At 29.3% G+C, this 14437-nt stretch overlaps 1 protein-coding gene across 1 annotated transcript; it reads right to left on the reverse strand.

Moving 5' to 3' along the window:
- Positions 1-6: 6 nt before the first annotated feature.
- On the reverse strand, positions 7-3153 carry LOC122052594 (anthranilate synthase beta subunit 2, chloroplastic-like). The gene is made up of 6 exons (XM_042614186.1): positions 3014-3153; positions 2896-2933; positions 2714-2824; positions 2522-2621; positions 1631-1766; positions 7-384 (listed from the first exon to the last, which is right to left on the reverse strand). The coding sequence occupies exons 3-6, from the start codon at positions 2745-2747 to the stop codon at positions 277-279; spliced, it is 378 nt and encodes a 125-aa protein (XP_042470120.1). The 5' UTR covers positions 2748-2824; positions 2896-2933; positions 3014-3153; the 3' UTR covers positions 7-276.
- Positions 3154-14437: the final 11284 nt, after the last annotated feature.

Here is a 14437-nt window from a genome sequence, read left to right on the forward strand (position 1 = left end):
GAGATGTTCAAGTCCATTGGAAGGAATTTTGTTTCATAATAAACTTTAAACTTTTTTCTGTTTCCCCCAGCTACAAAATTTATTGGATGATACTGCTACATACAACGAGCAGAGTTCTCTGTTTTATTTGTCTTCTGAAATCATGAAAGGAACAGTTCGAGATTCAAGAAAAAAATCAACAAATATAAAGATTTATCTCTATGTACCCTTTTGAAACTTAATTTAGTAAAAGATGATTATGTTCACGCTAGACACCCCTCACAATCCTTCTGGAACTTAAGACACTAAGTTTGGCAGCTTCGATTTGTCCATCAGCTTTATGAAATTGCCAACCATAGTTTTACCTTCAGGTGTCATAATGCTTTCAGGGTGGAACTGAACTCCCTACAATTCAAAAGAGTAAGATCAAATAAAAAAGAATAAAAGGTTCTTTTCTCTTTTCTTTTTCTAAAAAAGCAGGTACAAAGCAAGGCAGAGAAGCAAGTATTATGTAACACACATATTAAGAGAGACTTCTCTCTCTCTTATGGTCACTCTTGGACGAAACTAAAGGTGCCCCATTACTTTGATTATAGGGACTGGAAATATGAAAAATGTATATATAATTTTAGAATCTTTTGTTTCATATCTTCTATCCAAATAATCAAACTCTGAAAGTGACAAAAGGAACTTCAAATTGCTCCTCTCCTCCCCTCAGCCTTTTCTTCATCTGTTAAATAGACCCTCTACTTTGGCTCCCTTTTCCTCAATTAGAAAGGCCAGTGATATTCCAAGATAAGCTCTCAGAGCAGATGGTAGAATGATTAACTTTGGGACAGTAACATCTAAACATGAAAATCATTAGATTTGAAGTATTGCTATAAATTGGTTTTCCTGTACAAATTGATTACCTCTGATTCAGTGAATCACCTTTTCTTCATTTGATAAAATGAAGCGAGGAGTATTTTTAGCATACAGCTCTATGTAGCCTATTCCAACATAAATACATCCATGCATGACCCAGTCAAAAGTTTTATGGGAAACCAATAAGCTCGGTAAGGACTATGGTATTGGATATTCTGAACTAAGGATTAGGTTAAAGATGCTCATGATGATAAGGAACTAGGTCTGTATGTCACAATGCAATGGGCATATGTCAAGGAGACGAGATCCTTTGTGTCAAAAAATCTCTGTCCCCATGTCCCAATGTTCCATTCCTTCTTTTTTTTAAAAAAAAAGAAACTTTTTTTAAGCTTCCGATTGTGCCAACGAGATTTTGCCTTTAGAGTTTAGGAGTTGAGTTATAGCATTAAGCACACAAAAATTTTCAAATTGATTTTTGTTTTTGATGTGTACAGAGTAAGATCTTCAAGGTATCATTTTTCATTTTTTCGATTTGAAAATTTTTATGTGCTTAATACTATAACCCAACCCTAAATACTAAAGATAAAATCTCATTGGCACAATCAGAAGCTTAAAACGGGGGCAGGGATTTTTGGGACAGAGGATCCGCCATATTCAAGTATTGAAAGAGAAGAAATTTATTTGTACTTTTATACCTTCCTTGTGCTAGAAATAGAAATTACAGGTAAATTAAGATGGAAAAATAATTTCTCAAGAATCACTAGAAGAAAGATCATCTTAGTTTTACCAGAATATGTCTGTACTCCTTGTGACGAGCAGCCATTATTAATCCATCTGCTGTCCAGGCAGTGATCTCAAGTGAATCACTAGGAAAACTTTCTTTCTCAATAACAAGGCTGTGGTATCTGCAGACTGTGAAGGGGCTGCACACAAGTATAAAAGCAGTATATAGTAAATGGAAAATTCATCTTTCATATTCAACATGATCCTAAGGAAAGAAATAAGTCCTGTAACATACACAATAACTTTAATAAGAAACAGGGAATGTGAGATTGATGAAGCAAGCATTACTTGGCCTTAACTTTCCCCTTTCTAAAGATAATCATCCTATCGTATTGCTAAAATAAACAAATCTAAATAACATATTTGCAAATGGAATGAAAAAGTACTTATAACCTCTATTATTATTGTATATGACAATAAAATTATTGGACTGCAAAGCTTATATCTTCTAATGTTTCATCTGTATATTTTCTCGCTAATATGGAATTGTAGGATCTGATCATTTCTGTCTGATGATTCTTATAATTTAAATACACTACCTTATTTTCTAAACAAATTAAACTTTGGTCAACAATGATTAAACACTTAGTTCATTTAGAAGGATGTGGAAGTTAGTTCCAAGTAATTATTCTGACTTGCATTACAACTGTACTGGAGTTTGCATCTATCTGAATAGCAAAACAATGGACATCAATGATTCCCATTTCATTTCCTAGATGTACCCTACAGGAAAGAAACGTGCATGCATAGAGTATCTAGATTATCTTTTAAGCATTAATTTATCATGTACCACAAAAAGTATCACTTAATATATCACAAATCTAATTTTCATAACGAACCAAAAATTAAAATCCAATATACATCCCTAAATCATATAAGAATATCAAAGACTCACTTGGGCAAACCATGAAATAAATTATCATCTAGTGATTCATCATAGTAGACAAGAGAGCTCTTCCCATGCATAACGCCAGAAGGAGCACGGACTATCTTTCCTGAAAGTTAACAACGAAATTGTAAAACAATACTAGTTCCTACGTTACATACATTTATTTTTGTGGCTTTCATGCACCAGATTTATTCAAACCTCCAAATGCTTCTCCAATGCATTGCAAACCCATACAAACTCCAAATAATGGTATTGAAGGACCCAGCTCAAATACAGTTTGTAATGAAATCCCTGAATCTTGAGGTGTACCTGTACAAAACAATGGTTGAATACCTCCTATTCAAGTTGATGGAAACATATATTTCTAGAAAACTACTAACCTGGGCCAGGAGATATGAGTATTCCTCTTGGATTTATCCTGAAAAAAGAGATAATATTCTAAATCTGTTTTTTTTTATTAAAAACAAAATTTCTAGAGGGATAGAAAAGGATGAATACCTTTTTATATCATCCACAGTTATCTCATCGTTACGATATGTCTCAAAATTGACACCAAACTCGCCCAGATACTTAAGTAGAGAAGAAGTACAATTAGAAAAGTGAAAAAGTTAGGCTCAAATATAATACTGCAAGCTGTGAAGTAATAGTAAGCCAACTTAAATCTCTTGTCATCAAACAATTAGAAACCAACAAGGAGTATTTATGAGAATATTATACCAAATCGGTTACAAATAAATTGGATCATGGCATTATTTATATGGTATGTCTTAGAGGATAATCATGATGTGCCACAGCTTAAGTAAAAAAGCAACATATAGATTAATAGGTTGATCCTGTCTTCTCATTTTAATTTGTTTTGTTTTTAACCATAAGATAAATTAAATTTAGATTGTGCTTCCTACAATCTAAATGAGATAAGGGAAAATATTTATAGGGAGTGGAACAAATTGATCCAGAGTTTGTATGGAGGGAAAGAAAAACTATAAGAGAAATCTATTCTATCATTTCGTTGTACAGAAATAAAGGAGAGAAACTTTATTCTCCAAAATTGATTTGTTAAAACTATATAAAAAAAACGTAAAAAGACTTCCACCCAAATTGATGCTTTCTGCTTGATCTGGCAAGAAGCCAAATTAAGGAAAATGGGGCCAACAAGTTTTAGCCTCTTCCTTCTCTCTCTCCATTTCCGACCAAGGAAAAGAAGAGAAAGTGAATTTGGGGAACAGGTCCACAAAGTGTTTCCTTCCTTGGGTGGTTTTCCTTAAGGAAATACACACAGGGTTGAAAGAAAGGAACTTTTTTCTAAACCAGCAAAAAACCCTTGTTCATCTAAGCTGCCACCAATATACTACTACTCAAAGTTTCTTGTTGTAAACATACCCAACATAATTAAATGTTGCTAACCGACAACATTACAGATAGTAGTCAGCTTCAAATGGTTGGTACTTCTGGTTTATTATTATTGCAGAAGTTAACTGTCAATCATTCAGAAACAATCAGAATATAGAAAGTTTATTTTATAGTAAACAAAACTGCAGGATCATATTTCCAAGGTAACACAGATGCTATGGGTTAACATCAAAGTATCAAACAACAATAACAACAACAACAACCAAGCCTTATCCCACTAGGTGGGATAGGCGAGCGAAGTATCAAACAACATAATCCTAAATACAAGAGATCAATTTGGTGGAAAAAATCATATATTATCTATGATACTAAAAAAAATGCCCCTTAATGACAAGCAAGTGCGGTGTTGCATTTGACTTCGTTAACTATTAATACTCGATTCTCTCTTGATGCCGGAAGAGGTTTTTAGTGGATTGCCCATCGATAGTTAGCGGACCACAAACTTGGTAAAGGTGTGGAAGGCTCCAAACCAAGTAAAAACCGTTTGTGTTATTTTTGGTGTTACTTTTATTTACTTTCCACTGCGTACACTCGTGTTTTAAAAATCAAAAAGAAGTGTTTTTCAAAACCACGTGATTCACCCCTTCTCACGTGCGTTCTGATCCAACAAGTGGTATCAGAGGTACTGCTCTGAATTAGTACAACCACCAATTGAGCAAGGGGGGTTCTTTTAAAAGAAAATAGATATTGTTTGTCTTTAAAATAAAACCTTCCGCCTTCGTTTTTCCCTCAAACTGTTTTGAAAAATACATCATCATCTTTCACCATTGTTTAGTATTGACAAAATATTACATTTCAAAATTTTAAAATAATTTTTTAATATTTTATTATTTTTTTAAAATTAGTGTAATACTATATTTTTTTCCCATACTGCTAATCCAAGACCAAGTCTTGACACCACTTTTAGTTTTCCATCTTGAGGATTGGTGACTCTTCTGAAAGACAGAACCCCCAAGACCACCACCATATAATCAAGATTTCCAACTACTGAAAACAATTAATGGAATGTTTCTTAGGAAGCTTAGATTTCGATTATGTGCTAATGTTAGAAAACCTCTCATGATCAGGAACTGAACAAAAATGTAAGTAAAATTATTTGTAGTGTTTTACCTAACAATGTTTTATACAGACTAGAAAAGTGCAAGAATGCGTGTGAGCTTTGGACCCGGTTGATCAAGCTTCACGAGAAGCCGTTGGACTCAGACGATCAAGTCAAAATCGAATCTGAACTCGAGTCAGATCCAACGGAGAAGCCTGCTGAATTAGGGGTTGCGCTCAAGGTTAGTAATACTTACCAAAACACCCTTGCTAGTAGTAGTTTAAAATATGTGCATGTTAATTTGGATATGTCTGAAAGTATATGTGAAAATAGTGTACATGACAATACTTGCAAAAATACCCCTAGAATATTTTCGATAAAACAAACATAATTAATTCAGAAAATATCCCTAGGATATTTTCCGATAAACAAATATAATTAATTTAGAAAATACAGAAAATCTAAAAATAATTAATAAATCTAAAAATTCGAATTTAAACCTAAACAAATTTGAAAATTCAAACAAAAAAGATGACAAGGTCAATATTGATCTAGATAAAATTAATAACTTATTTAATCTAGACAATATTAATCTAGAAAGTCTTATCCAAATTCAAGATAATCTGGAAAAATTAAAATTAACAATTAATAAAAGATTAAAAGATAAACCTTTAAAGAAATATAATTTAATTAATTCAAATTTAAAAATTAATAAAAACTCAATCATTAACGATAATCCATTAAATAAAGATAACTCAATTAATTTAATAAAATTAAAATAGAAAGAAAATTCAAATAATAAATACACCCTCTTAAAGAAGGATAATTTGACCAATTTAATTAATTCAAAATTAAAAACTTAAATCTAAATTATAAATTAAACATTAAATCTGAACTAAAACTAAAAAATCTTAAAAGGAAAATCAATAATTTAGGGGAGACTCCAGAATAGCTAACACCTCCAAAATAATCTACCCGGCAGGATAATCAAAACTAATATACTCGACAAGGGTAACCGAAACTAACCTACCCGATAGGGTAATTAAGACTAGAATAAAAGATAAGGTTTAATTTGACCAATAGTACTGGTGAAATTTTGGATGATAGTACGTTAGGGAAGCTTAGTCTATGCATGTCTAGGAAGATATGGCTTCGACCTGGTACATTTGACTAAGTGGAACTAGCCGAAGCTACCCCTTATGGATCCTAACCAGTTAGACCAATGTTTTGTATTAAGTTCAGTGGATAGGACTATTTGGAAAACCTCGAAGGCATGGCTACACTAATGATGTCCAAATGACTCACCATAGCTCAAAAGTTTATCAGAAAGAATGCTTATTTGTTGACAAAGGTAAACATGAATCTAACACAAAGTTAAACCAAACCCTAAAATTGAATCAAATTCATCTCACAAAATTATAAGATCCCCTGATTGAAAACTTAGATCGGGTGAGATGACTAAGGATTAAAATTAAATTAAATTAAATTAAAATTAAACAAAATACAATTAAAAATTATTTTAAAAATCTTTTTAACTTAAAACTATTTTAAAAAATCTTTTTAACTTAAAATTATTTTAAAAAATATCTTAACTTAAAAATTATTTTAACTTAAAAATTATCTTAACTTAAAAATTATTTTAAAAATTATTTTAACTTAAAAATAATCTTAAAAACTATTTTAACTTAAAAATTATCTTAACTTAAAGATCATATTAAAAATGATTTTAACTTAAATATTATTGTAAAAAAAACTTAAAATATTTAAAATTTCTTTTAAAAAATTCTTTTAAAAATTCATCTTAAAAATTCCTTTTAAAAATTATTTTAAAACTTCAAAAAATTCTTTTAAAAAACTTTTAAAAATCATTTTAAAAATTCTTTTAAAAATTCATTTTAAAATCATTTTAAAATTCATTTAAAATCATTTTAAAAATTCCTTTTAAAAATCATTTTAAAATTTATTTTAAAAGCATTTAAAAATCATTTTAAAAATTCTTTTAAAAAAATTATTTTAAAAACTTTTAAAAATCATTTTTAAAAAAAATTCTTTTAAAAACTTTTATTTTAAAAATTATTTTTAAAATCATTTTAAAAACATTCAAAAATCATTTTAAAAAAATCTTTTAAAATTATTTTAAAAACTTTTATAAATCATTTTAAAAATTCTTTTAAAAATCATTTAAAAATTCTTTTAAAAATCATTTTTAAAATTCTTTTAAAAATTATTTTTTGAAAAAAAACTTTGAAAAATCATTTTAAAAATTATTTTAAAAACTTTTAAAAATCATTTTAAAAATTATTTTAAAAATCATTTAAATATTATTTTAAAAATCATTTTAAAAACATTAAAAATAATTTTAAAAATTCATTTTAAAATCATTTTAAAAATTCTTTTAAAAATCATTTTAAAAATTCTTTAAAAAATCATTTAAAAAAAACTTTAAAAATTATTTTAAATTCTTTTAAATTACTTTTAAAACTTTAAAGATTCTTTTAAAAATAATTTTGAAAACTTTTAAAAATCATTTTAAAAATCATTTTAAAAACTTTAAAAATCATTTTTAAAATTATTTTAAAAATCATTTTTAAAATTATTTTAAAAATCATTTTAAAAAATCCTTTTAAAAAATTCTTTTAAAAACTTTTAAAAATCATTTGAAAAAAACTCTTTTAAAAAATATTTTAAAAAAACTTTTAAATCATGTTAAAAATTATTTATAAAAAATCTTTTAAAAATCCTTTTAAAAATTATTTTAAAAATTATTTTAAAAATTATTTTAGTCTCTTTAATTAAATTAAAATCTTATTTAAACTTAAAATTTTATTTTTAACTTAAAATTCCCTTTGGAAAATTAACTTTAAATTTTATTTTTAGTTTAACTTAAAAACTATCTTAAAAAATTATGTTAAACTAATCAGAACTAAAACTAAAATTAAATTAATTTGAAAATTTACTAAATTAAGTTAAATTAAACTAATTAAATTATGGTAAACTTAAAGTTAAATTAAAATTAATTCTTAATTTATGTTACTTAAATGTAATTTAACAACGTGAAATTAACAAGTTGTTTAATTTACCTAATTTTTTTTTAAAAAAAAGCTATGACAGTTAAGTTAAATAAAAACTTTAAAATTAAATTTAAAACACAAATTAAAACTTTAAAATTAAAGTTAAAACGTAATGTTAAATTAAATTAAACTTAAATTAAAACTTAACATTAAAATTTTAATGTTAAACTTAATCTAAATTTAAAACTTAAAATTTTACGTTAATTTAAAATCTACAATTACACTTAAATTTCTTTAAAAATTATATTAATTTTTTTTAACTTTAAAAAAAAATTAAAATCTTTTAACTTAAAAATTAATTTTTTCTTAAAAATTAGTTTAAAAAGTTATTTTAATTTAAAAAGTACTTCAAGTAAACATAAAGTTAAAATAAAAAAAAAAAACAAATTACAATAAAATATGTTAAACAAAATCTAAACCTTAATTATATTATTACAAATAATTAAAATTTGATTAACTTAAGGTTATAAACTTAATTAAATACTTAATAAGTCAATAATTGGAGAAAGAACTTCAAAAATTAACTATAATCTAAATTAAATTTGACCTCACATTAAACAGTTAATTAATATTTAACCTTAATTTAACTCAATAAATATTAATTTTAACATTAATAAAAATCTTAATTTCACTATAATTAAATCATAATTCATCACGGTTAACGATTGATTCAAAATTAAACCTTAACATTGTTTAATAACTTTAATATTAATTCTAAACTTAGCTAATCCTAATAAATTTAGAGGGAGTATCGGGGGGCGTCTGGTTAAACGATGGGAATGACTATGAGTATGGATTTGATAGTAGGGTGGAATGGAAATAGGAATGGAAATGAAACTCATCAAATTATATAGGTTTGGTTGATTCTCATAAATCTAGTAATCATTTCTAAAATGTTATTCCCAAACCCACAATCCAAACACTATCTTTTACTATCATTACATTCCCTCATTCCCAAACCCATCAACCAAACACCTCCTCAAATTAAGGGGGAGAAATAAATTAAGGGAAAGTAATAAAAAAAATCAAATTCAGGGGGAGGTTCACATCTTTTTACATTTACTTAAAAAATTATTTCCCTAAGTTTTTTTTTTTTTAACTTCTTAGATTTTTTTTAAAAAAATTCTCTTTAAAATTTCTTTAGAAAATCCTACCTCAAAAAAAAAAAAAATATCTTACTTTAAATATTTTTAGCACTTATTTTCAAAAGCTTTACTTTAAAATAATATCATGTTCATGGGAGGAATTAGTTAAATATTTTCCCTTTATTAAAAATATTTTAAAATTTGTGTTTGAAAAATATTTTTCTTAAAAATTTATTTTTGAAAACTAACTCCTATAAAAACTAAGCTATTTTTAAAAGACTTAGATCTTAAAAAAAAAATTTTAACTTAGTTTTTTTAAAAAAAAATTGAATTTGAAAATCAAAATTTACAAACTTAGCTTTCAAAATTAGATTTTTCAAACTAACTCTTAAAAGTTGGACTTTACTTAATTTTGAAATTATAATTTTTCAAACTTAATGTTGAAAATTAAGTTAAGCAAATAGAAACTTAGTTTTGAAAATGAAATTTGAAAATCTAGTTCTGAAAATTTGATTTGACTTAATTTTGACAAATTTGATTTGAATGTTAAATTTTACAAAAATTAGTTTTGAAAATTACTTTGTTATTGAAAATTGCTTTGTTATTGAAAATTAGATTTTTCAAAACTTAAGTTTAGGTTCACAATCTAAGTTTTTAAAAATCGTTTTCCTTAATTTTGAGAATTGAATCTAGCTTACAAGTTGACTTCACTTGTGATGTTATAAATTAGACTTTACTTAGTTTTGAAAATATGAATTTTGCAAAATGAGTTTTTACTAACTTATTTTTGCAAATCTAATTTGTAAAGTTTTACTTAACTTTACTATCAATCTGGATTTTTGCAAAATGAGTTTTATAAATTACTATCAACTTGGTTTCGAAAATCTTACTTTTATAAAATTATCTTTGTAACACTTATGTTTGAAAAGTAAGTTTCAAAACTTAGCTATTTTACAAAATTAGCTATTTTTTCATAACTTAGCTATTTTGAAAAGGTTCAGAGATATTTTTAAAGCAAAAACCTTTAATCATTCAAACTCCCCCAAGTTAATCTGACTCATTCTTGTATCTTTTAATTTCTCTTGTATTTATGATTACTTGATCTATGATTGTATTTGATGAATGCCAAAGGGAGGGTTAGATGGTTAAGTTAGCTAAACCAAAATTGAAAATACAAACTAACTTAAAAACCCTTTAAATGCTTGTATTTACTTGCATATTTTCACTAACTTAACCAGGTTGTCATTTCATCAAAAGGGGAGATTGTTGGTGCGGTTAGCACTAACGGTCTAACTCGAGGTTTTGATGAATGACAAATTAAGTTAAGGTAGTTGTGTTGTTGATCTAACACTACGATCGAGTGTGCGGAGAAGTCCGCGGATCGGCGGGTTGACCGAATATCTGGCACGAAGCCCAGCTAGGTCGACGGGCTGACCGGATAGCTGGCACGAAGTCCAAATGGGTCGACAGGCTGACCGAACATTTGGCACGAAGTCTAGCTAGGTCGACGGGCCGACTGGATAGCTGGCATGAAGTCCAAACAGGTCGGCGGGCTGACCGGATGTCTGGCAAGAGGTAAGTAAAGGTAAGTCACTGGAGGAGAGTAACTGTGAGGATGCGTCTCAATTAAGGGACAATAGGCGTCGGTCCAGCTTAGGTCCATTTTGGATCCCTAAATTGAGACCCTGACTATGTTCTGGTCTCGGGAAAACAGGACCTAAATCATAAATCTATATAAACAATTTATGCATATATTTTTATAACTCTATGTTGTAGATACAAATGTAGAGATTCGAATTCTGCATGTGTAGCAACTGACAGAGCTTGATTCTGAGTTCGGAGTAAAAAGTTATGACCCTCGGAAGATTACTGTGTCAAACAAGTAGTTGGGCGCGCCTGGGATCAGCCAGATTCAAACTCTCCTCATCTGATCCGAATTTTTAGGATCTGATAAGCTCTGGAGACTCCTCTAAAGGGCTATAAAAGGAGGGGTTGAGCAACCTTCAAATATAGAACCCTCATACGTGCTTCAACGTATCCAAACGACTTTCCAACTGCTCTGGGCTCCTGTTACGAAGCTGCTGCGCTCGACGACTGCTCCGAGGAGTTTTGATCGCGCCCGATAGATAGACATCAACACGAAGTGCTTCATCTTTTGATCCTTAAAAGTGTTGGTAAAACTTCCTTTATTGTACTTAATTATTATAAAAGGCAAGTGCAGTGTGTTGCATTTAACTTCATTCTTATTGTACTTGATTCTCTCTTCCAGGGGTACCGGAAGAGGTTTTTAGTGGATTGCCCATCGATAGGTCCGCGGGCCCTGGGCCCTGGCGTCGGAGCCGCCGCAGGCCCCAAACCAAGTAAAACCGCCTGTGTTATTTTTAGTGTTGTTCGTATTTACTTTCCGCCGTACACTCGTGTTTTAAAAATCGAAAAGAAGTGTTTTTCAAAACCACGTGATTCACCCCCTCTCACGTGCGTCACGATCCAACAGATTACACACTTCCCCAAGCTTTCCTCAAAAGCCAACATCGAGAAGGTGTCCCTAACATCTTGCCATAACGGGGCGAGCATATCTCTGCCGAGGTGGCGGAAGCTTCTCTCGTACGATTCTCTGTCTTGCCGTTCGATTTTCTGTCCATCCGCGCCGCTCGTCGGCGGCACTAACTTCCAAAAGGCTGTAGGCACGTGTCACTACTGTTCCTGTTTGTCGGCTACTAGTCTGACTGGCTCTCCTTGATTGGTTCGATCAGTGTGATGCGCTCGATCGGCTAAAGTATCCTCTGCCTTTGTGCACTGTAAGCTCGGTTGTCTCTCGTGGCTCTCTATCGGTCGATCGGGGATGGAGAGCTTTCCGGTGAGTTGGTCACTTAGTTGACCCCCTTGACCTTGGCGCCTACCGAAGCCCTAAACTTCCTCGGGGGTGGGCCCTCCCGAGTCGTCCCTGAATCATCCCCGGATCGGCCAGAATTCTAGAGAGATGCCAGAGCTTCTCTCTAGAACCCTTTCGACGACTGAGAGCTCTTTCATACTGGGAGCTATATATATAAGTTTGTTATGGTGCGCCACCTATTTCAACCCGGCTTACTCGATCGAGGTAAGAGCGGCGTGGCGTGCCCCGAGATAGGGGTGCATCGTAATATCTTTTGAAAATATAAATTTATATGTTTAGTGATTAAGAGTGCTAAATAATATAAATTTATTATTTAAGTTAAATAATTTTTATTGGAAAAGTTATAAATTCAATATTAAATAGATAAAATAAAACCATGGAGTAATTAAGAGTGATAAATAAGATTGATAAATTTAATAAGTTTAAGATAGAATAATTAAGAGAAATAAGTTGTGAATTAGCTTTAATACAAAAGGTAGAATAGTTCACATTAAAAATTTTAAGATAAATAAGTTAAGAGATTAGTTTAAATGGATAGTAGAATAGTCCCACATCAAATATTCAAGGTAAATATATTAAAATTTTAATTTAAATATTAACAGCAATTAAATCTTATCTCACTGAATGAGGTAAATAGTCTTGATTATGTCTTCCCTGAATAAAAAGATAGAATAGGTTAATTGGACCACACCATTAATACAACTTAAATATTATAAATATATATTTTTAAAAAATATATTTTTAATATAACCCCTGAATTAGGGGTTTTTATTGGCTGGAATCGTAACCGATCTAGCCTTTTATCGGGCCAGTTATGATTCTAACTCGGTAACTAGGGGTATTCGGCTCATTGACCCGATTATGTACTTGAGCCGGATTTGATTCGAACCTGACTGAGGTCGGGTCTATCTAGCTTGACTAGTTTTTGAAGCAATGTCTAATGACTTGGTACAAATTGAACATTTTGGCCTTCAATATTATTCTGGTATCAACAAGATTAACGTATTATTGTACCACCTATAAACTATTGTGATTTAAAGTTATGCTTATAGTTGAGAAAGATAACTGGTTAAGTTTAGTCAGTTATGAGAACTTTCTATCAAATAGATGATCAACTAACAGGAAGTGCCATAGGGCTCACTAATGTGTCTCTTTGGGACTGTGTGATAGTTATACTTTTTATACTTTGGCCATCTATATTAATAGCTAATAGTCATTTATTATTTATCTTATCCGTATTAATCTAGAGATTAATTGACAGAGATATTAAGATGAATGAATCATCTTTTATCATATAGGGCTCATTAATTGAATGTACTAACAAACATTCAAGTAATTTTTCTCATTTTATAGAGTTGATTTCCCAACTTTAATGGTACCTGCAACTTCAAAATTTTAAATTAAAATTATTTCTCTGCTAATAGCATATGACCTGTGTAATGTTAAAATATCTATATGAGTTTTTCTATCTAAAATATATAATTTAAAATAAAAAAATTATTTTATTAAATTTAGATATCTATTTTTCAATACACCATATATCAGCATCCCTATTTCTTCTCTCTTCTATAATGTTTAGGGAATGGAATTAATTCTCTAAATTTAGAGAAGTACTATTCATAAATATATAATTTATAGAATAAATAAAATAATTAATTTATAAATATATAATTTAAAAAATAAATAAGATAATTAATATATATTTTTTTAATTATTCTATCTAAAATTTAAGATAAAATTTTTAAATAGAATATCATCACGTGAGTGCTCTTGCATGTTAGTTGTGCCCTAAGTTTTTTTTCCTCCTAACTCTGAGTTTTATATTTTTGTTGATTTATTTTAACATAATTTCTCATGGTAAAAACATTTGTAATCGAGTATTGGTAATGCATATGAAAAAGAGGTGCAATCAAAAAATAATTTTAGGGTGGAAATTACATTAACGTATCGTTTATTTCTCTTTCTTACACCATGTTAAGTTCTCTAACCCAAGTTCTGTTGAATGTTCGTCTCCTGTAGCGATCCATACCGTCCTTTATGGGAGCTTAATCCTATACACAGAGCAGTAGGCAGTCTTTATTGGTAAAAGATCCTAGGTGATTTTTTATTTTGATGTAAAGTAGTAATATAATTTTTAGATTTTCTGATGTTTTTCTCCTTATTGTAGCTGTCATGATTACTAATGATGCAAGTGAAATTATCTGGTCCACATTTTGCGGATCGGAGAATGGATCATAGAGATTGCTTGATTGATTTAGATGGATCTTACAAGTAAGATTTATTCAAATCAACCAATAAATATAATGATTCATTCTTTAACTGTACGTACAGTTCAAAGGATCCACTCTACTACTGATGATATCATATTTTTTTGTCCATATTATTTCAATCCATTGTGCAGCCAACATATATGGCTGATTCAGA

The sequence above is a fragment of the Zingiber officinale genome, chromosome 3A (assembly GCF_018446385.1).
Source record: "Zingiber officinale cultivar Zhangliang chromosome 3A, Zo_v1.1, whole genome shotgun sequence".
NCBI lineage: Eukaryota > Viridiplantae > Streptophyta > Magnoliopsida > Zingiberales > Zingiberaceae > Zingiber > Zingiber officinale.